We start from the raw sequence: 22,731 nt of genomic DNA, 5'->3' as shown, positions 1-22,731 counted from the left end.
AAGGCTTTCAAAAGAATAAAGTCACCACCTGTAAAGTCAGAGTTGAAGTCAAATTTCAGCAAATCGTCTGCAGAAGTCAAAGCTATGAGTCTGATGGTTCACATAAGGCTTCAAAAAGAATCAAGTCACCACCTGTAAAGTCAGAGTCGAAGTCAAATTTCAGCAAATCGTCTGCAAAAGTCAAAGCTTTGTGTCTGATGGTTCACAGAAGGCTTCCAAAAGAATAAAATCACCACCTGTAAAGTCAGAGTCGAAGTGAAATTTCAGCAAATCACCAAATTGTGAAAGATGACTCCACAAACACAGGCCAAAACGAATAAACGTCATGCTTAAGAATATCCACAACCTAGACTTCAAACTTCATATCCACTTGAATCTGGAGCAAACATGCGTGATACAACACTTCAATTGTACAATGAATGTCTATTCCGAACGCGACTGTAATTCAATCGATGCTTGGGCATAAAACCAATGGTATTGTCCTTCCAGTGTACATAAGTCGCCCCGAGTATTAACATATCGGCTTTTAAGATCAAGACTAGTCAAAGTTGATTGACGGATTCGATTTCATAATTATTGCCAATATCCGCAAACATTGTTAGTGTTTTATTCAATTAATCACACGTAGATATTGGAGGATGTAGTTCCGCCTGACAAAACATCAAAGGAAATTTTGTGTTTGACAATGGTAAGAATCAATACTGTCTAGGAAAACAAGGAGAGTGTGACATGAAAGGAAATTAAATGTCAGAACACAAATAATGTTCATTGTTACAATTTTACCGTGTAGGATCGTAACATGAATCTTCAGATCTCAAGCACATGAAGTGGTAAACATCCTAGACTTTCACCACGTCGGCCTTTCCTCGAACATTAAGCTGACACGCCGTGATATAACTGGAATACTGTTCAAAGCGGAGTTAAACCCAACTCACTCACAAATTGCGTTTGCTACGAAGGAGATGGAGCAAATTCTGGGTTTTATTGTTTATCGCAACAAAATGTACATCATTCAGACAAGACGGTTGATGAACACTCTAATTATCTTGACCTCCATATTGACCTCCTTAGATACCCGGTATTTCTTCTCCTCTACACACCAGCGTGAGAGCAATGACCAAATACACTGTATATTGTATATGACACGTCCCTTGTCAACTTGATGTGCTATGCTACCACATGCCATGACCTCTACAAGGCATTTTCATACCTCTTTACATCCCTATTTTTCCTTTCACGCCATATGTAATCTGTTTCGGCTAAACTTCGAGACTCATTAATCTCTGGCGTTGACGTTTAAAATGCGTGTCTGATTGTAGATCAAAGTTATAAGCCACTTTGTCTGGTATCTATTATTCTTTTATTGGCCGTCCCAGGATTAATAAAAAACACATTAATAAAAAACGCTTTTACATATTTTTCTTGAATGTCAGTGGACATAAAATCGAATCATCTGAAAATTAGTTTCCCAAACCATTTACTGTATTAATCAAATAACGCATATCTTAATATGTTCAGCAAACACAATATACATATGAGGACTACGTAATAATTATATAAGATGACTGAACACCATTGTTAACAATTTGTATCGTCACACAAAGACATATGCACAAATGAGTTGGAAATAAACCAAACTGTCAGCGTTCGAAGTCGGATGTGCTACACTCCCGATCATAACTCAGTGCGTAGTAACAATTCACGAAAGCCGTGTCAGTTTATTAGTCGAAGCGCCACACATTTTTGACAAGCTACTTTATGTTTTTTATTTTATTTAACTGCTGTCCAAATGCAAACCAACCAGGTCACTTCGTTCTGAAAATTAAAGCCTTCTCATGGTTCCATAGTTTCAACCAAAATTGGTATGGAGAGAGGTCATTCCTGAACTACGGACCCTCACAAAGAAGCCAACTACCAAAATGAAGCAGTTACCTTTCATCGTTCAAGTCTCAGCTGAAACTCCTCAAATTGCACATCTAATGATTTATTAGTGTGAAAGAGTTTTCCAAAGTTGCGAAAAGTGATATTTTCATTTCAGTAAACATAACAACTGATATGTGACTGCAGTGAACATAACACTTTACATTTCACTGTTTGAAACATAACACTTTCACGGAACTATTGTCATACAAGAGTGACCTCCCCTCAAATTGTCTCCCTTTATCGTAAGTGTCTGGCCCGTTCACCAACTGTTGACGTCCGTTTTTACGTTAGTTCCACATCGACAATGCAAAATAATGACAGATGGTCACTTATGGAGTTAATGTCGCTTCATGGCGTTTGTTATTCTCTTGAATAGGTCCCGTTCGATTTCTTTATGTCCGTACTGAGGAGGCCAGAGACCTATAGTTCATTTATAATTAGTACATTCACAGCAGTAGAGTCTACATTTTCCCGAAGCAAGTGAGTTAACTGACTATAAAAGTCTAGTTTCCACCCTGGGCTGGTCATTTTGGCAGGACTAACGAGTCAAAATCGTGCTTCGAAATCGAAATGCGGTTCGTAAACAGTCATGCAGATTTCGGTCGACTGCAGGATTTGCAAAGCATGTTCACCGCTAAATCGTTGTCAACAGATATTTTCTAAATCTTTTCATGTTTTTAATAAAGGTGCTCACGTGATTTGATGCACTTCGCGATGTAAGACTCGTTTTATCACAATCTATATATCTTGATTATCGATCAGATCGTCATGACTGGGCGCCGCCGTTTCGTTTGAAGCAAAGGCACGTGTTACGAGAGGTGGCATTTGATTGGTCCATAGGAGAGGCATAGAAGGGACATAACTCGTAATTGCCACTGGTGACTCTACGATCGAGCCCAGGAATTCCAGCATTGTTCGGCAAGGGTGGAAACTGGACTTTTAAAGTCAGTTAACTCTCTTGCCTCGGGAAGATGTAGTGTCGATGGCATAATATTTTTCCGGGGTCTCATTGCATGATAAATGTACATAGATACATTTTGTAAAAGTAAGTACCTTGCATTGTTTAACAGAGATGTGAATTTAAAGAAATCGGGATTGACATGGTAATATTCAGATATATACTTAGCCCTTAATGTTGCATAAAATTGGCATATAAAAAGGAAGTGATATCAATCTTCAATGTCATTCAGGGCGCACAATTGACAAATGCGTTCTTCTCGTTTAATACCCGTGTAACGTCCAGTTTCATTAGACCACGTGAACAACTTCGGAATCTTGCTTAGGAAACCCGGAATATTTTTTCCATTTAAACAAGATAAATACTGTTCGGGATATAATTCATTTTTTACCATTTTGTAATAAATATATTTGTTTTATTCAGATACAGATTGAGACCAATTTTGTAAATATATATCGTTTATTCTTTGTGTCAGTGATCTAATGAAATAAGATTGCCCTAACCAACGGAAAACAGCAGGTCTTATACGTCTGTTACCCAATTTGTTTTTCCATTTTTATCAAAGAGTACCGTCATATTATAACATTTTGGGGGGGGGGAACCTATAACATGGCCTATTTAATAATCTTAACCAATATTTGATAACCTTTATATATGAATATATATACATTGGAAATCTGCCACAATCACCATAAACAAGAACACTTGCAGGCATATAAATGTACTTTTTTTCTGCTCCGTATAGTGATATCGGACTTATCTTTAAATCAAATATCTTGAAGAACGTCTTGTAAGTAATAATTCCAAGAGTATAAATTTGTTTTGACACACCGATTAATACCTTTTGAGTTTGCATCGAGGCTTGCTTTGCATGCATTGACAAAGTAAAATGTAAAATATTAACCTAAATACTTGAAGAAAGAGGTAGTTTCTAGGCGTTCCCCTTTGCAAACCATTTTTCCTTTTGAGCAAGTTTCCCACCATTTTTAAAAACGATCTTCGTTTTATGTTTGTTTACAGTTATGTTTGTTTCCATTCATTACAGTATTTTATGTTGAACTGTTATAAATTGTACATTTCTCAACTAACTCATCACTCGAGACCGTTCGTTTCGCAAATTGCCATTTTTTCACTGTGCCAGCGTGTATTATTACGCAGTCTCGACGTTTTCAAGAATATTTTTTGTTAAAGTTGATTTTGTATATATTCAAATCTATGATGTATGATACAGAATGTTCGCGACCCTATCTTTTTTTGTTACGATTGTTTATATTTTTTTATGACTTTGCAAATACGAAACTACTTTTTGAGTCGCAAATACAATGGGTGGTGACCCGTCCCTGTGTGTTAGGTAAGGAGAATTTACGTTTCAAGGTTTTACATTTGTAATGAAATGATTTAATTTCCTGGTAAACAACTACACAAAAAGTATATAATATATAGAATATTCCATGTGTCCCGTGAAATATCATGTTTCTCCCGTCTCAAGACGGGGAAAAAGGAGATACTTTCACTCGTGGCTACGTCACTCGTAAAACTATCTCCCCCACCCCCGTCACTCGATGAGAGAAACATGATATTTCACTAGACACATGAAATATCCTCCTTTATGTAGCGCCTTGTATCTTGACGAATGGAAACTGGCGCGTTACAAATTGACAAAATATCCAGAAAGTAAAACGTCACATGTGTGTCGAGTATAAGCGTAAAACTGAGGAAACAATGTTATGACGACACTTATAAAATGTTAAAGTCGTAACAAGAACGGAAAATAGCGTTGTTGTGTTGAAGCAAGTCTTAAAGGGTTTTACATAAAATAGTGAGTGAGTGAATTTTGTTTTACGCCAGAGTCAGTAACTTTCCAGTTCTATAACGGCGTCGTATAAAATAATCGATCCAGTCACTGAAAGCTTATATTTTAGGAACGATTCGAGGCATCGGGGTACGATGACAGAGCCGGATCCTGTTTGCCAACTCTTATGAAAAGCTCAGACAACGAGACCAGATCTGTCTGACATCCACACGGTGTTGCGCTGTAAACAGATGTTATCTAGATGATGACATGATCTTTGTCGAGCGTGTATTTCAAGTTATGTGTTTCACTGTTCGGTGGCATAAACGGCAGGTATGACAGGATATTTAACCTCTTGTAGAGACTTGGTATACAAGTCCAACCATAGGCAACCGACGAAGGAAGCATGTAAGAGATAGCACCTCCTTCTTGAGTGCTGGAATCTGCACCATGACGCTCCCGCCATTTTGCAATTCCCCTGTCCTCAATCGAGCCTGAAACAAACATATTTGTATCCTTTGAATTACAGAGATGTATAAGACAAAATCACATCGTGGAAACAATCACGGGAAATTTGGTTCAGACCGGGCAGATCACCGAATTGCCTTGCCTGGACTTTATTATTTACAGGTCGCCTTTACACACCTGTCTTACTGTTGACCCTGCCGTAAATCTACATTTACTCAATACAGACACAATAGGATGGTTAACAACGAAATGAAGATCTGATCCAAACAATTTTACGTCCTCTGAAGAGAGTGAGTGATTATTATCAATACCCCGCCGACATAGACTCGCTGTACGACAGAGGCCTGTCGAGAATCGAATTGATAGAGCAACGATTGGCCCCGATGACGTTCTATGACCTACAGTCAGCAAGTCCAGACGGTATTTACTTTGAATAAAATGTCTGTAACAAATACCATAGTCTTCTGTTCATGTCACAATCGTGCTTACCTTTCACAGTATTATCAAGGATCATAGCAATCATACCGCCTAGGAACATCGGTGTACCACAGATTACTTTCAAAATGGCATTCCCTTCGGGGTTTCCTGTAAAATATAAAATATAACTAGAGATGTGTTTGCAGGACTTGCAAAAACAGAAGCCCCTCCCCCTTCTCGCATTTAAAGAATTCGCCAGAAACAATTCCATACAAGTATGCATTTTAAGATTGTTTATACCATTACGTTGGTAAAATACATCGTGATGCCTACTGCAACCACATACAAGATGTACCTGGAACGCACATTTTTCTTTGAAAAGGAGCCGAACAACTTTCATATACTCCCGGTTAATTAATAACCCTGTTCCTCTGTTTCTGACAATTACCTACCTGTTTATGTTTAGTTGAAAACATGAGTACATCCTCTTACAAACTCAGTTCAGTCAGCCAAGAAGCAGAACCATCTTTTGAATGACCATTCCCGTGGCCTTGGCCTTCAATGAAGGTCGTTCAAAACCTTACCAATTCAAATCAATTGATACATACATCGTGAAAACTGCTGATGCTTTTGGAATATAATATTATTGAGGGTGCATTTGGCCATCAAAGCCAATGACCAAGATTTCAAGAACATTCCAAATCCAGCATATAAACCAAATATGATGGCCCCAGGTGGAATTCAACGTAACGACAAGCATGTGCTTCTCATTGAAAGTAGATCACAGTGACCTATATCATAAGATTGTCATGTTTTGGGGATCAGAGTTTTGTTTGACACAAAATCTTTTCTGTCAGCTTTTCAAGACACTAAACGTTATGGATTCGCTGAAAGTGTAGCAAGTCCAGTCGACGATATATTTCTGTTTGGGGTAAACATTAAGGAAAAAAATGTTCAAGGATTTTCAGGAAAAGATTATTCTTATCAAACAAATCCAGCCCCTTCCCATCCCTCCCGAATATCACATGGCAGGGCCCTCAATAACAAAACAATCAGTTACTTCTGTAACGTGTATGAGAAGTGTCAATTATATGTGTGAAGCACTTTACCTGTGTTGATGAAGTCGGGATGCAGATTAATCCATTCCGGCACAAACATACCAACAAACATTGACGTCCCCAATATTGTTAGGTTTCTCGTCGAGGTCAAGTTGATGTAACGAAGAGTGGACAGCCCGAGTGAGACCAGCATCCCTAACGTGGGGATGAGGACACCCCCTAAAGCAGGATTGGGGATGGACGCCAATCCAGCACCAAACTTCCCCAGAATGGCAAAGATAATCAGCATGATTCCAGCACAGACCATCACGGATCTGCTCCCGGTCTGCAACAAGAACATATAAAAAATATTCGAATTTCATCAACTCGGGAAAACGGTAGGTCATTATTTCACATCAGAAGCTTATTTCAAAATGCCCAGGTGCCCAGGCTTTTTGCGTTGTATGCAGAAACTAATTCAAACTCGTTGGTAATTATAATGATGATGACGTACGCCTCTCCGTGGTGGCAGATAGGGAGGATTTAATCCCCTGAACCAAACGCACATGTACATCACCCTTGTGTATGGAGTCTAGCGCAACATTCGTACACATATTATTATAGATCCACATTCAAAGATGCCACCTTGTACGACCGAGCTCTCGCCATTTGATCGAATCAGAAAACGGTTATGATTTTACATTTAGCTGGAATAGATACTTTCTTGAGTATAAGACAGAGATTGGGATGTCCTTATCCTACAAGACGTTTCCAACTGTATTTGAGATGACACGTAGCAAGGCGTTTCGAGTACTGGCTGTATCGTCGTCTATTCCAATCATGAAAGAACATTGTAAAATATTTGAATTCGTAAATCTAGTGTCTTGTCTGTTCAGGGAATATGTATGGAATTGCTTCTAACCTAACCTGAATGTCTGTCAAACACAGGATTTATCGGACATTGCTTTAAAACACACAATTATATTCTGTAAAGGAAGTAGCCAACTTGAAGTATTCTTGGAACATTTGAATTTTTTATACTTTCAAGCAACAAGGCGTAATAAATTAAATTTAATTATTAGCTATCAAACATTACCTTCGACACAGATATGGTTGCAATGTTGCCACTGTAGGACGTCGTAGCATGCCCTACACCTATTGAACCAGAAAGTAGGCCACCTAGCCCCTCCATGAAAATTCCTCTGTTCACCGCGTGATCTGGCGGAGTGTCGACTTCACAAGCTTTTGATCCAGCAAAATAGTCACCCACAGACTCCACCAACGATGAAAAGAAAGCTGCGCTAAACCCGATAAACACAGCCACGCTAAAACCTGGCATTCCAAACTGACCTGAAAGAAAATGAAAACATCATAATGTCCCATTTCATCTCTAAATAAATAAGTGAGTGATTATTGACACCAGAATCGAACCCGGATCTCCGGAGTGACGAGCGAACGCTTGATCCTCTAGGCTACCCCACCGCCCCATCTTTAAATACACCTAATTTCACTGCTGTATGTTATATCCCTCACCTAATTGGATAAGGGCAGATCTGGATGAACCAATTTGCTTATCCTATATATATAATTTTATTCCTCCGTAGGCGTTACAAGGTATAGCATTACGAATAATTACATGATAATAATAACATTGTCAGAGAATACAACCGTAGCCCATTGTGGTAACATATGTTCATTTTTAAATTCCGCCCATCTATTAAAAACCTCGAATTCCAGTCCGTGAGTAAGAACGACTGGTATCTGGATCAATATCTGAATGTGGCTTACAGGACAACAAGCACGCTACAAGATCATAATCTGATTGGTTGTGGAATTCAACGCAGATGTCAGCAGGACCAATACACACAATGTCACACCACAAGTTCTATCTTATTGTTCCTATACTCACACTCCCCTTTTCGCAAAAACCTGGCGTCATCACTGATTTTCACTCGTTCATTCATATTATTTACACAACTATTTGCCCTTACCGCCAAGTGGATTCATTTTCGGCAAAAAATCAAGGTTGGTTATTCTCTTGCATTGACAATTTATATTTTTCATATCATCTGTTCCTGTAATGTTCCGGAACTTAGAAATGACCCTAGGTGACAGCACAAGGAATCCTTGTGGAGGATGCGAAAGACGTATGAGGCAAAGCTCATACTTGTGGATGAACATTTTTATGAAGAAACAGAAAGCAGTTTACAAAACGATTCCAGATAACATTACCGATTATAATAAACAACTTTATAGTCTAATCAGAATGCTTAAATCTGCAAAATGGTAAAAGAAAACCATAGCAAATATATATATATATATATATATATATATATATATATATATATATATATATATATATATATATATAAAAGAGGTCCACTTATTGCTGCTTTGTATAAATTTATCATGTATGTTGTTTTAGGAGGGCTATGCTCTACTACCCGGTGCCCGTTTCAAAGACATTGTTGTGAGTGTGCGTATGCGTATGTGTATGTGTGTGCGCTCGCATATAATTCAGTTTCAGCAACCTATGCTTGTCGTATGAGGCAACTAACGTCATTGATTGGTCAGGCTCGCTTTGTGCATGTCATCCGGTCCCAAATGCGTAGATCGATGCTCAGATTCCATACACACATAGCAAAATAGGAATAGCAGATACGCGAAGTGGCGTAAAATAACTTGAAACAAACTTGCTGGGACTGTCGGCTGGCCGGAGCCTTGTCCTTTGGCAGTAACCGGACGTGCATCCTTGCCTGCCCTTGCGCACAGTTATGCGACTTTACTTTGGGGAGGGTCAGAGAGCCTTCTGTAGGTCATGCGTCACCTACATGACAATAGGGAGATTCGTGACAACTATGTGACTGCATACCTGGGTATGGGAAAATAAACCAGGGAGTGAGATATAGCAGAGACGACTTAGAGTCCGTCCTGGCCATGTAACGAAGACTGCTAGGGTCGTCGGGGAAGACGTTGGTGACAGTGAGAACGGCGCATACCATCCACATTAACACGATGCTTAGCAGGATCTGAAACAAATTACACAATCTCGAGTTACAGTTTGTATCTTTCTGGAGATTCTTGTCCAAACTCAGGTGCATGACAGAATGTCCAGTTCACTAAGGTAATAAATAAATTGTCAGACAATAACAGAAATTTTACTTTTAAAATTTTCACTATTTATGTAATACAGATGCCTAGAAACTGAACTACAGTCAACAGCTTCATTATTTCGAATTTCATATTTTCTACTTGGCATGTGACCCGTGAAGTTCCAGGGTAGAATAGGTCTTCAGCAACCAATGCTTGCCGTGAAAGGCGACTATGGTTGTCGTAAGAGGCGACTTACGGAATCGGGTGGTCAGGCTCGCTGACTTGTTTGATGTATGTCATCGATCCCAATTGCGTGGATCGATGCTCATGGTGTCAATCACTGGATTGTCTGGTTTAGACTCGATTATTTACAGGACACCGTCATATAGCTAGAATATTGCTGGGAGCGGCGTTAAACAACAAACAAATAAACTTGACATTGAGAAAAGCAGCCACCAGGATCGTCGAGTCGGGGAGGCATCGTTATCTAAATGGGAGTTTTGTTTGTGTTCAAATCGACCATAATAAGATGCATGAAAAAACTTGAACACATTTTGGGCATACCGGAAGTAATCCGAAAAGACGAACACCGTTCCTCTTTCCTTTCTTCGGCTTTTCCTTTCCACACGTGGGAAGTGGTAATCTCACATTATCAAGGAAGAGGGTAAACACCAGAACCAGGACGGCGGCTCTGGCATATGAAAACGGGGTGGGAAATTAAATCAAAGCTGTAAAATGCACAAGTAGAAATTCTCAGCGGTTTAACTGATGAACCATCCAAATATATAGAATAATGCCCAACTGTATAAATAGTGACGTGTGATTAGGGATTTTTGTCAACTTGAATCATCTTCAAAGTAACATTTGTAACTAAAATGTTACTGGAACTTCCTCTTTATGTCGAGCACTGTTCCTGCATCCTTGGTGTCTTTAACATACATCTTTTAAGGTACAATCGGTCATGCTCTTTCTTCCAAGATTTGAAACATCTTCATACACCTTTTGCTCGGAAGTTGCTTGATCAAGGTTACAACATTCAGGCCTCAGTAAAGCTTTGAAAACGTTTAATGGTGGATATATGGAGGTGAATTTTTCAGGTGAATAATTGACTGCCTTTTGCCTGTGTTTGTAACGGGAAAGGATTTTGTTCTTCGCTTTTATTCGTTGTGAATGCTACCGAAAGTGTTCTGTATATTATTTGCAAGTTTGTAACTTAGACCATCATTAAGTACCGGACCTTTTCAAAAAGGGTCGAGAAACAAACCAATTATAAATTACAGAAGGACGCTTAAGAAAAGAAAAATAAACATGGAGATGACGTCAGCAGTCTTCTGAACTCCAAGGTTCAAAGCAATAAAACATTTCGATATTTCGAGGACAATATATTGATATGATTTCTTTAAATATTTCATATGTCTTTTTCTGATGCCTCTGATGTTGAGGGTGTTTTGGAAGACGATAAGATAAAACCTGCTTTGTTCTTTGTCAAGGTTATAAGAATCTAAAATCTGTACAGTGACAGAAACTAGGTGACATATATCTATCAAAGCAACCCATGTTTGCCTTAAAAGGCGAATAAGCTTGTCGTAAGAGGCGACTAACGGGATCGTGTGATGCATGTCATCGATCCCAATGCCGTGGGTCGATGCTCATTATATCAATTAATGGATTCTCTGGTAAAGATTCGATTATGTACAGACCGCCGTCATATAGCTGGACTATTGCTGAGTGCGGCGTTGAACAAACACACAAAACAAATATATATCAAATATATGGCAAATATTATCGTCTGATAGATAAGACACAGTAGATCACATAGACACATATCATGGTGAGGGATACTTGATAAAAGGCATAGTTCGTAATTGCCATATATCAACTTAAAGATACTTACGCGATGGAAATTTCCCATGACGGTCTAGAATATATAATTGGGATTTTATACAAAGAAAGTCCTATCAGTGATATTGTAGGCGCCACGGTCACGGGTCCAATGTAACGAAGCATAGCTCCAACCAGTCCTGTTGAACCAACCAGTATCTCAACAAATGAAGCTGCCATTAAGCTTCCAGACAGCTGCAACAAAGATAATACAATTGTCAATGCAAGAGAACACCCATCCTAGATCTTCTGCCGAAATAGATTCCACCCGGAGCTAAGGGCAAATAGCTGTTGAAATTATATGAATGGGCCACTGAAAATCAGCGATGACACCAGGTGCTCGCGAAAAAGGCAATCATGTCCTGCCCTACCGGTAGAACCCGCTATCCACACAATTTGCACCAAAAAAGTTACTACCCATTGCCTGACGCAGCACAGCAGTACTTCTGCCATGAGACGTCCGCGGGTAAACAAACCAGACAATACAGTGATCGATAGACTAGAAAAAAGCAAGGTATCAAGTCTTGATAAATGATGGTTTTATTCTTGGAAAAAGGTTTCAAATAACAGGCAAGGTCTATCTTAAAGTGAATCTTCCCAGGTAGGGATAACCACCTTCTTCCCATTTCGGTAGGCTATTGCGACAAGCACGATATAATGGGGGCATATTCATATTATCCCAAATAGGCTTCGGACACGAGCAAATTACGTTTTTCACATATACTAGTTTTCAAACTGTTCTGTTGTCAGCGTGTCGGGAATATGTTGTTTATGAAGTGAAGGAGAAATACTTATTACATACCAATACTTGGCGTCTGACAAGGTTCTTTACTGGATATTACAACATATTAAACATCAACGCCAGAGAATAATCAGTCTCGATTATCCATTGGGTTTAAAAAATCCAAACAGTGGTGAAAGTCATATTAATGGGTCACTGAAAGTCGGTGACGACACCAGGTGTTGACAGAAATGGCACGTTAATATTGGAAAACACTATCAAACTATTAAACATCCAATTTTAACATAATTATTAGAATCGGATTTCCTCAAATCTACCGATTTGTATCCGATTCTGAAACACTGTCAAACAAACCATAAATCTCCAAAATTAAAATGTTACTACCTTTTGCAACTTCTCAGTTTCCGTTAATCCGAGTAAGGACGATGTCTCAGTCATGTTAAGAGGAGATATCGTCGAATTGTTTTCATCGTAGGTATTGGTATCTGTAATGCAAATAACAAATGTTATATACAATGTTATATGTCATATACCCCAAACCCTATACATCAAAGAAACGGTGTCAGTGTTAGACTAATCGTATTATTAATATTATTATCATTAATATAATTATTATTATTATTATTATTATTATTATTATTATTATCATATACATAAAAGAATCGGTGTCAGTGTTAGACTAATCGTATTATTATTATTTTAATTAATAATAATAATATTATTATAAGACATACTAGTTAATCTAAAACATGTGTCAAGAACTCTGCAGTTCGCTAACGATGTAACTGTCACGTTAAACAATATCAGATTGCATCAAACTATCACTCGTGAGAGGGAAGCAACGTTTGAGACATTGTTGTCGTGATAAATCCATCTTTAGTCTGCCATAAACCTATGTCCCCTAGTGATATTTCCCCAGAATATATACAAACCTCCATTAGATACATGGTCACATGACCATTCCGCATTGTTCTGTATGGCAAGTAGTGCTGGTAAAAATGATGAAGAGGGTCCTTGAAAAATCGGGAGCCTGTCCGAAAAAGGTAAACTGAGTTTCGTAAATAGGACTTATAATATTATCAAAGTTCAGTGGTATAGCGGAAATTGTATCAGTCAAAATTGCAACACTTACTTTATCAAGTGATAAACACATTCATTACAAGGCAAAGTTACTACTGAGTGGATATGTTCCCCGAAAGGAAAACAAATATGTGATTGTTATAATTCTTGATAATGTTGTATGTTTTTACACCATATTATGTAAGGCAGTGCAGACTAATATCATGTAACGTATTCGAGGAACGACAAAAAAGATCAATTGGATTGAAGACATTCGAGACATTTTTTTGTTTTACCTTTACAGTCATGTCACTCAAGTTATGTAGTTGACATTAGGCGTACAAATATTTTGTTTTATTGCTTAGGTATCATATATATTTGTTTTACATGAATGTTCCATGACGTGAATCAAGAGTATATGTCATGTTTAGTATCGTAGTCCAGTGTTTTCACACTGACAAAGTTTGTGACAGTGCGCTTCGGCCCCCGGTTAGTGCACGTGCAATGCATATTGGGTATGTTTTCCACCTATCCCCCCTAACCTCATCCCCGAACACAACGGCAGAGGTCAGATGCAAAATAGTTTGAAATCTAAGGAAATTTGATTATGCTAATGCAACAAATTTAATACTTTGTGGCATATCAATCATCATGAATAAATCAAATCCATGTGAAGGTGATCACGTTATGTACATTAGTCTAACAAATAAAACAAGTTTGGGAGATCGCTATTTGTTGATGTGATAAGTATGTAGCTTGTTTGGAAGGTTTGGTCTCAGGGATGATCACGTTTAAAATATGCAAAGACACAACGATAGATGGCCCTTTAACTAACGAGCAAGGAACAAAAGGCGGCCAAGGTATAAACCAGGTCAGCAGTCAGCATGGAGACACTTTACAGAGCTCACCTGTGCACCAAGATTGTCATCGCAAATAATGCAACCCCAACGTTATTAAACGCGACATAGCTATTGATTGAACAACCACAGCTGACTCAAGAAGACCCAAAACACTGCGCTCCATGTAACCACACTTTCCCTTCAGTGAAAAATTTTGTGTGTGGAAAATTTGCAAAACATTCAAAAAAGAAAAAGGGATTGGATGTTTATCCAGTTCGCACCAACCACCTTCAAGAAAACAGTGAGGCTATTTGCAAACAGCATGCTGATGATTGGGGCAGACAGAACGAGGTCGAGCTGAGTTTACCCAGGATGTCCATGTTGTCGAAGCCATTTATCACCAGTATTGTAAAGTGAAATTCAAAACGAGTGAAGATGTTCCACAGCTACATGAGGGTCAAGACAAAACCAGTAAATCTTTCTATGGGAGATCTGTATATTCTGAACAGAGTTCAGTGTGCAAAAGATCTCAGCCAAGAATGATGATGAACTATCAAAAGTAAACGATCTTGTAAAAGATGATTCATTTCAGTGGAAATGATGCAAACAGTGTTCTGTACATGAAAAGAAACTGCTCGAACATTTTGGAAACTTTATCATAGTCACCTCTTTGGCTTTAGTACCTGGATATAAGAGACTTAACCTACAAGCAGAACGTACAGGGAACAGGCATATTCACCTTCTGTCTGTACAGGACTACCGCTGGACACAATTTGTATGTGAACTCAGCTAACACGTACTTGAAAAATATGCCTAATCTAGAAGCAGATCACCCTGAAGTGTACAACTGCTTTGAATCTCGACATCATATACCCAGGGGAAGTGATCGTTTTTAGTGCTTGCTTATCAACAGATCTTGTCAATTAGAAGGTTTTGATGATAAGCATTTAAACAACAGGTGAACTGACTGGAGGATATCAACAGATCTTGTCATTGAGAAGGTTTTGATGATAAGTATTTAAACAACAGGTGAACTGACTGGAGGATATCAACAGATCTTGTCATTGAGAAGGTTTTGATGATAAGTATTTAAACAACAGGTGAACTGACTGGAGGATATCAACAGATCTTGTCATTGAGAAGGTTTTGATGATAAGTATTTAAACAACAGGTGAACTGACTGGAGGATATCAACAGATCTTGTCATTGAGAAGGTTTTAATGATAAGTATTTAAACAACAGGTGAACTGACTGGAGGATATCAACAGATCTTGTCATTGAGAAGGTTTTAATGATAAGTATTTAAACAACAGGTGAATTAACTGGAGGATACTGAATGTCAGAATCTCAGAGAGCTAAATGGTTATTGTCCAGACCAGCTTGTGTAGACATGAACATTGCCATACACCAGTTCACAGACACTGAATTCTACACAGGTGAACAACACGAAGACACGCAAGCACGATAATTGAGATTACAATGACATCAATACATTTGTGTATTACTTGAGGAAGAAAATCCATTTACAGAGGATCCAAATCTTCGGAACATAGCAACTGGTGTGACATCAGATGCAAGTCTAAATGTTGACAGAGTTGAATAAGTTGGTCTTTGTCTACTCAAATCAATGGTTTCCCAGGATGACTCGGTCGAGAACATATACGTACTCCAGTCAAGACAACAAAAACTAGAAGTTGTATTGTGTTTTGTAGTCTCGCATACATAGATCTTACCTTATTCCCACAAGCGTTTGCAGGATAGTGCAGATTCCACACAGAAACAGTGTTGAAGAGAACAGCCTCGTTCTGATAGGACTATCAGCAGCCGCGCACAACACGTCTGAGACGATGAAACTTGTAGCCAAACAGGAGGACAGACTCAACAATACATGCTGGGGAAAAGATGTACACACAAACACTTTTATTCCTTGAACGTTTCAAAAAAGACAATTTTGGAGATAACAGTGAGTTAGTTAGTTTGGTTTAACGCCGCATGGAATAATGCGATGTGGGAGGAAACCCAAAGTGATGTCAGTCTCAGAAACGTACAACTTTGGTGAAACCCACGGGCACGGGTATGGTGCTGACAAGCCTAGAAACATAACCGGGGTGAACCGGGATTCGAACCCACAATCATAGGTTTCTGGCGTGCCCAAAGTATGCAAACCGAATTCCGATGCCTGAGACGCCTGGGCCACCAGTTTTCCCTGTTTTGAAGAACTAGGCAATAAAACAATTCAAAACGCTGTAGGAAAGTGTATTCTGAACGCGCTCTGAAGTACGTTTCTGCTGACTATGAATGTAAATAACGCGACAGGTCCCTTTCCACATTCGCCAGAAATCTCTATCAAAAGCAGAGACGAGTGTGCGATTCCGACTAAATGATGAGTATGTGGCTATCAAATAGTGATGATACAAGGTGTTCGCGAAAAGCTGAACGTAACCTGCCCGACCGGTGGCATTCGTCACAAACACATGCAAAGGCATGCTAATTGTTTACCTTAAACACGGGAACATATGGAAAAAGTCAAAATAGGAACTACAAAAGATCCGCATTGCTAACCCTAACCCGTCAAACATGATTGATCATCTTCAAAACCCCTTTTGGCCGGCATCAAACCTAATAATTCCTCTAAACCGTATTCGCCCTCCAGCTCGAATCTGGGCTGTGGGTTAGCCTAGCGGTAAAAGCTTTCGTTCGTCGGCCCAGGTTCAATTCTACACGTGAAGCGGCAAGATATCACACGATGCAGACCACATGGGCGTGTTGAGGATAGATGACTTATAAAAGCAGACGTACCCAAAAAAGCAGAGCGTTGTGAATATCACGAATTTGTCATGTGTCATCTCATTGGTAGTTAACTGGCTTCTATATTATATATGTATCCTTTGAATACGCCTGGCTATTTTCTTTGCGGAATGTTGATTAACTGATATCACTCAGCCAGACATCCAAATGTTACTAGGTAAGGACTGTAATACCTATATACTATGGAGAGAATATTCTTCCGAAATACAATACAATGTTATCAATATGAAAATGTTGAACATTTTAATTCCTATTTGCGCGATTACATAAATATCATTTGAATAACATTTGAACATCCTCTTTGTATCCAAAGAATTAGATATTCGAAGTGAGCGAGAGAATAAGTGAATTGGTCTTTAGGCTAACATTATTTCAGTTACATCACCGCGTGTCAGCTTGATGTGAGAAGAAAGTCCGAAGTGATGCCGGTCTTATAACTTTATGACGTTTATAAATTTGCTGAAACCCAGGAGCACAGGTGTGGCGCTGGCATCCAGGAAACATAGGGCGAACCGTGATCATGTTTTCACCACTCTTGATTGACGCAACTTTGACCGCAAATCCCGGGGCCTTTGACAACTGTACCACCCGTGCCCCGGACCCGTGAAGATTCCGGGGTAGAATAGGTCTTCAGCAACCCATACTTACCGTAAAAGGCGACTGTGCTTGTCGTAAAAGGCGACTAACGGGATCGGATGGTCAGGCTCGCTGGCTTGGTTGATGCATGTCATGGATCCCAATTGCGTGGATCGATGCTCATGATATCAATAAATGGATTGTCTGGTCCAGACTCGATTATATACAGACCGCCGTCATATAGCTGGAATATTGCTGAGTGCGGCGTTAAACAACAAACAAACCAACCAACTTAAAAAAAGGACGGATGAACATGTAACTATCAATCAAGTACTAACAGGTGATTTAAGATACTTGCCTGTAGGGCAGCAGTGATCATAATCGGGGCTGGAGGAACTTGTATCAAATTGTATTGAAGCTTTTCATCCTGAGTAGATCCATCTTCTATTCCATCCTCGTTTAAGGCTTTATCTTCGTCAAAGATTTCATCGGTGGAGGACCGGACTATACTTTTGTCCTGTGTCTCACAATCTTCTAATGTCTCCATTCTTACAATTTACCTTCTCCTAGGGGACCTAGAGTGTGACTGGTCCTCTTATTAAGCGTATGGTAGTTTATATCAGGGTTTGCTTGAAGTCACCAAGTTCTTATCACTACCACTCTAAGGAAATAATCGGTTATAATCCGCCTGTTGAGCTATCTAGCACTGTCCGTTGTGTATGTCAAACACATGCTATCAAGACATTATCAGAATGTTTCATAACCGCTCCACAGCAGGCGTGTTAATTGACCATGTTAACAGAAGTCACATAGCTTGTTCGCTATTTAGAATCTTGCAATTCCATTGGTTAATCCGGACTACGTGAGATGTAGACCCCCCCCCCCCCCCCCCCCCCCCCCCCAAACAAAAAATCACGAGACTGGCATTGACCTCGAATGTTTTCTCGTCAGATGATGAATATTGACTCGTCTGCTAGAAAACAAGTTGGCGTCCAGTGGTAACATTTCACGGTTCGTAGATAAGTTACTGTAATGACACAGAAAAAGGTTAAAGGCTTCATAAACTTTAAAGTGAATTTTGGTGAAACAAAAGGAATGGTTACTCTTAACTAGGTCAATATACGAAAACAAGGAACCTCGTACCCGATCCCGACTGCCGTCAGATCGGCTCTACCCGACCCAAATGTTTTCGTATATTGCCCTCGTCAAGAGTAAGTATTAATATAATGTTTTTATATGTGCTTCCCCTTCCCTGACCAGGTATCTGCCGAAAACGACCCTTTTTAGTTGTGAATTTAGATGCCAAGCCCCGAGAGCAAAAATATAACCATCACAACTCATGAACGCAGCTTTAACATCATGTCATTGATATATGATACAGTGCTACGGATTGCGAACTGCAGTAACACGAGTGATGGTGGTTAACACACGCTGTTTGTCACTTTTCTTGTGCATTTGTGACCAGTGAAGATCTGGGGTAGAATAGGTCTTCAGCAACCCATGCCTGCCGTGAAAGGCGACCATGTTTGTCGTAAGAGGCGACTAACGGGATCGGGTGGTCAGGCTGGCTGACTTGGTTGAAGCATGTCATCGATCCCATTTGTGTGGATCGATACTCATGATATCAATCACTGGATTGTCTGGTCCAGACTCGATTATTTACAGACCGCCGTTTTATAGCTAGAATATTGCTGAGTGCGGCGTAAAATACATACACGCACGGTAAGTTAGCCAATTTGTAAAACAGTTTACTCTCCACCATAATACGCATATGTTCTACGAAGGTGTTACATTACATATTACATTTCCTGTTGTGCGATTAGTAAGGTGGTTAACGCGCGCTGTTCGCCACTTTTCTTGTGCATTTGAGCTTCAAGTGAGTGAGTATGGGTTTACGCCACTGTTAGCAATGTTCCAGCAATATCACGGCGGGGTACACCGTGAATGGGATTCACACACAGTACCCATGTGGGGAATCGAACCCGGGTCTTCGGCGTGACCAGCGAACGCTTCACCTCACCGCCCCATTGAATTTCAAGGGAATGATGGTGAATGTGTTTCAGCGAAAGGTGCGTTGTCGTGTATCGCATATTTGTATTTTGTGGCGATTTACGATTGCGTTGATGGAGTTGGCTGCTTATTATCGGCCGACCAGTTATGTACTATGGAACAGAATAAAGAGAATTTTTGGATAAACAAAGGCCATGTTGTGGACGGCGTAGACGGGTGCAAGACCGAGCAATGGGAGATAACTCCGGGCCGCAGCAGCTGCGAAACCATGTGCTCTCCACTGTACGGCAGACGAGCTATATTTGTGTCAACCCACGGAAAGACAAGGGCTGGAATGGGCATTCACTGTACATGAAAGGCAACCGAGCATACAAGCGAAACCTTATCGGTCCAGCGCCCGTTCAAAACTTGCCACAGCTGACGAGATTTATTGATATAAGACGCAAATCGAAATCCAACGGTGCCATATCAGGTGAATATTCATATGACCAATGAATCCAAAGCCACAGTCATGACTTGTACACAGATGAATTGTCCTTGTGGAACAACACACCTTCAAAGAATTTTCCTCGATGTTTAACCTTGATGTTCTAGCCCGGTAAGCAGATTAGCATTATATTTACCGTGAATGATCTGACTTTCGGTGGTAGAGTTCCTTTAGAATACCAGAAAATCGAAGCCAACTGATGGGACGTATTTTGCCTTCTTCGTTCGTTGCGATGTTACAGTCTCTGTCTGTTAGTTGTGAACCCAGGACGCATGCATGGTTACAAGTCTCAAAACGAAGTACATTCTCCCGAGAGATGCTGAACCTTAGAAGTCAGCAGCCTTTGAGTGAGTGAGTGAGTGAGTGAGTATGGTTTTACGCCGCTTTTAGCAATATTCCAGCAATATCACGGTGGGGGACACCAGAAATGGGCTTCACACATTGTACCCATGTCGGGAATCGAACCCGGGTCTTCGGCGTGACGAGCGAACGCTTTAACCACTAGGCTACCTGACCGCCCCTAGCAGCCTTTGAACCCAGCGTTCGAATGTACATGTACAAAAAAATTAAACTACGTCACAGGAAAAGCTCCTTTTCTTTGTAACATTTTATCATCGTGATTTCACAGAATATTATTGTGTATACTATATTTCTTTATTTCTGTCAGAAGAATTGTATGAATCTCATGATGGTAACCCGTCGGGAGACACATATATGTTCATAAAATCATAAAGGAAAATTGTTTTCGCATGTTTGTATTTTTTCAAATTGCTGATTAGCTCTGAGGCAAAATGAAGTTATCAACGACGTTCTAATTACAATACATAAAGTTGTGCTTTGAAAGATTCATTTGCTTGTTTCGAAAAAAAAGAATTCTGTGTATATGGTTGTTTAGAAACATGATGCCGAACAGGTGCGTGTCTTTTCAAATAGATACAAACCGAACAATCTCATTTTAAACCTATTAAAGACATTTTACATATTGTGATGTCTCCCTATTTTCTGTCTTTCTTCGTCTGCGTCAGACATATGGAAAAGGATGTGACGTCAACAACTAAATTATGACTAATTATGGACTTTCAAAATAACACATAGGCAGACGAATGGTTTTGTTTGTTTGTGTGTTGTAAACAATCGTGTCTGGACAACCCAGTGACTGATATCATGAGCATCGAGCCCCGCAACGACATGCGACATCCAAAGTACCGGGCTTGTCCACCTGATCCCGTTAATCTTACAACAATCATAGGTTACTGAAGATCGATTCTAACCCGGGTCTTCAAGGAATGGGCTCAATGTTGCTTCAGGGACCAAACACATGTTAGGTAGGGTCATTTATTTTTTTGTGATTTTTCGAATACGATTTTAATATTTCTAATCATTTGTTGCAGAGACCTACAAGTATATGGTTTTCATCTCCATATTTTGCCTGAACAGGTTTAGTTGCAAAACAATGAGAAATATACTGTCGTGATCCTCAGCGAAACCCCTCCACGACGACAGTGTTACAAAAGACTACAGTTCAGCACAGTTGTGGGGGACGTTTTACATAACCAGGAGGAAGCCTTTAAACACAAGTCGGATCCAGGCACTCAAGCATCATTGGTCGACCGGTGTGGACCTCGGATGGGGAATATGTTCAAACATAATTCGCAACAAACTCCATCAACGCAGACCGTTATAGTAAGACTCGCCATGACAAAGAGTCAATACAAATATGCGATACTCGTCAAAACACCTTTCGCTTCGAACTGAACAGTCTTACTTGAACAAGCTAACTAAGGTGAAGGGTAATCTCAACTAATCCAGTCGGACACGTTTTTACAAATTGGTTGACTTTATGTATATGTGACATGGGTGAAACGTTCGCCTTCCTTCCCTTGACGTTGCACAAGAAAAGTGGTGAACAGCACAAGTTTACCACTTTACTAATCTCATAATAGTTCACACTGAGAAATGAAATGTAATACAGTAAACTACAGTTATAACGAACACGCTTATAACGAACTGACCGATATAACGAACTTATTTTTAGTCCCGGCCATTTGTTGTATATATGCTGTATATATGCTTATAACGAACTAAAATTAGCGGTCCCTTTGAGTTCGTTATAACCGTAGTTTACTGTAGAGTTAATATAATTCCTAATTGTACAGTTGAACGTATATGTGAGCGTAGTTTCTTTTGTGTATTGCTTCCACTCTGCTAGCTATAGCAAGTCGATGGTGTGACCTTGACCTCCATTCAAGAAGGTTACTTCCTGTAAGGTAAGACAGCATATGCTCACTTTCTTCAGAATACCTTACATCATTGTGTAAATTCCATTTGTGTGTTTGTAACAGGTTGTAGCGTCCATTCTGTAGATGGTTAACTTCGGCAAACAGCGAGCCGATGTTGTGACCTTGAGACCTGGGCACTTGAGAACATGCCCAGGATATATGTTAACGGTAATTCAAAAACGGTGTGCGTATTTTACACATTTTCGTGTTTATGTGTTTAAAGTTCTGAAAGAGAGGCCAGGGGGTAAATACATCTTAGCCTTTCAATATTCCACGTCACGTGCCTGGTAAAACTGCAAGCCCCAGAGTGAGATGCATGAACACGTGTGCATGTTGATGGTAAATGAAGACATGAATTAAAC

The 22,731-nt window shown here is 39.7% G+C and overlaps 1 protein-coding gene across 1 annotated transcript; it reads right to left on the bottom strand.

Annotated features, from left to right (window-relative positions):
- Positions 1–4,931: 4,931 nt before the first annotated feature.
- Positions 4,932–18,140, bottom strand: LOC139453331 (solute carrier family 23 member 2-like). The gene is made up of 11 exons (XM_071235001.1): positions 17,952–18,140; positions 15,943–16,100; positions 13,244–13,341; positions 12,696–12,796; positions 11,583–11,764; positions 10,253–10,379; positions 9,468–9,624; positions 7,692–7,945; positions 6,668–6,941; positions 5,631–5,726; positions 4,932–5,167 (listed from the first exon to the last, which is right to left on the bottom strand). Exons 1-11 carry the CDS (start codon positions 18,138–18,140, stop codon positions 4,932–4,934), a joined length of 1,872 nt encoding a protein of 623 aa, XP_071091102.1.
- Positions 18,141–22,731: the final 4,591 nt, after the last annotated feature.

This window comes from Haliotis cracherodii, unplaced genomic scaffold (assembly GCF_022045235.1).
Source record: "Haliotis cracherodii isolate W230 unplaced genomic scaffold, xgHalCrac1.p SCAF_9, whole genome shotgun sequence".
Classification (NCBI taxonomy): domain Eukaryota; kingdom Metazoa; phylum Mollusca; class Gastropoda; order Lepetellida; family Haliotidae; genus Haliotis; species Haliotis cracherodii.
The sequence above is the reverse complement of the archived record's forward strand: the minus strand, read 5'-3'. Positions and strand labels throughout refer to the sequence as shown.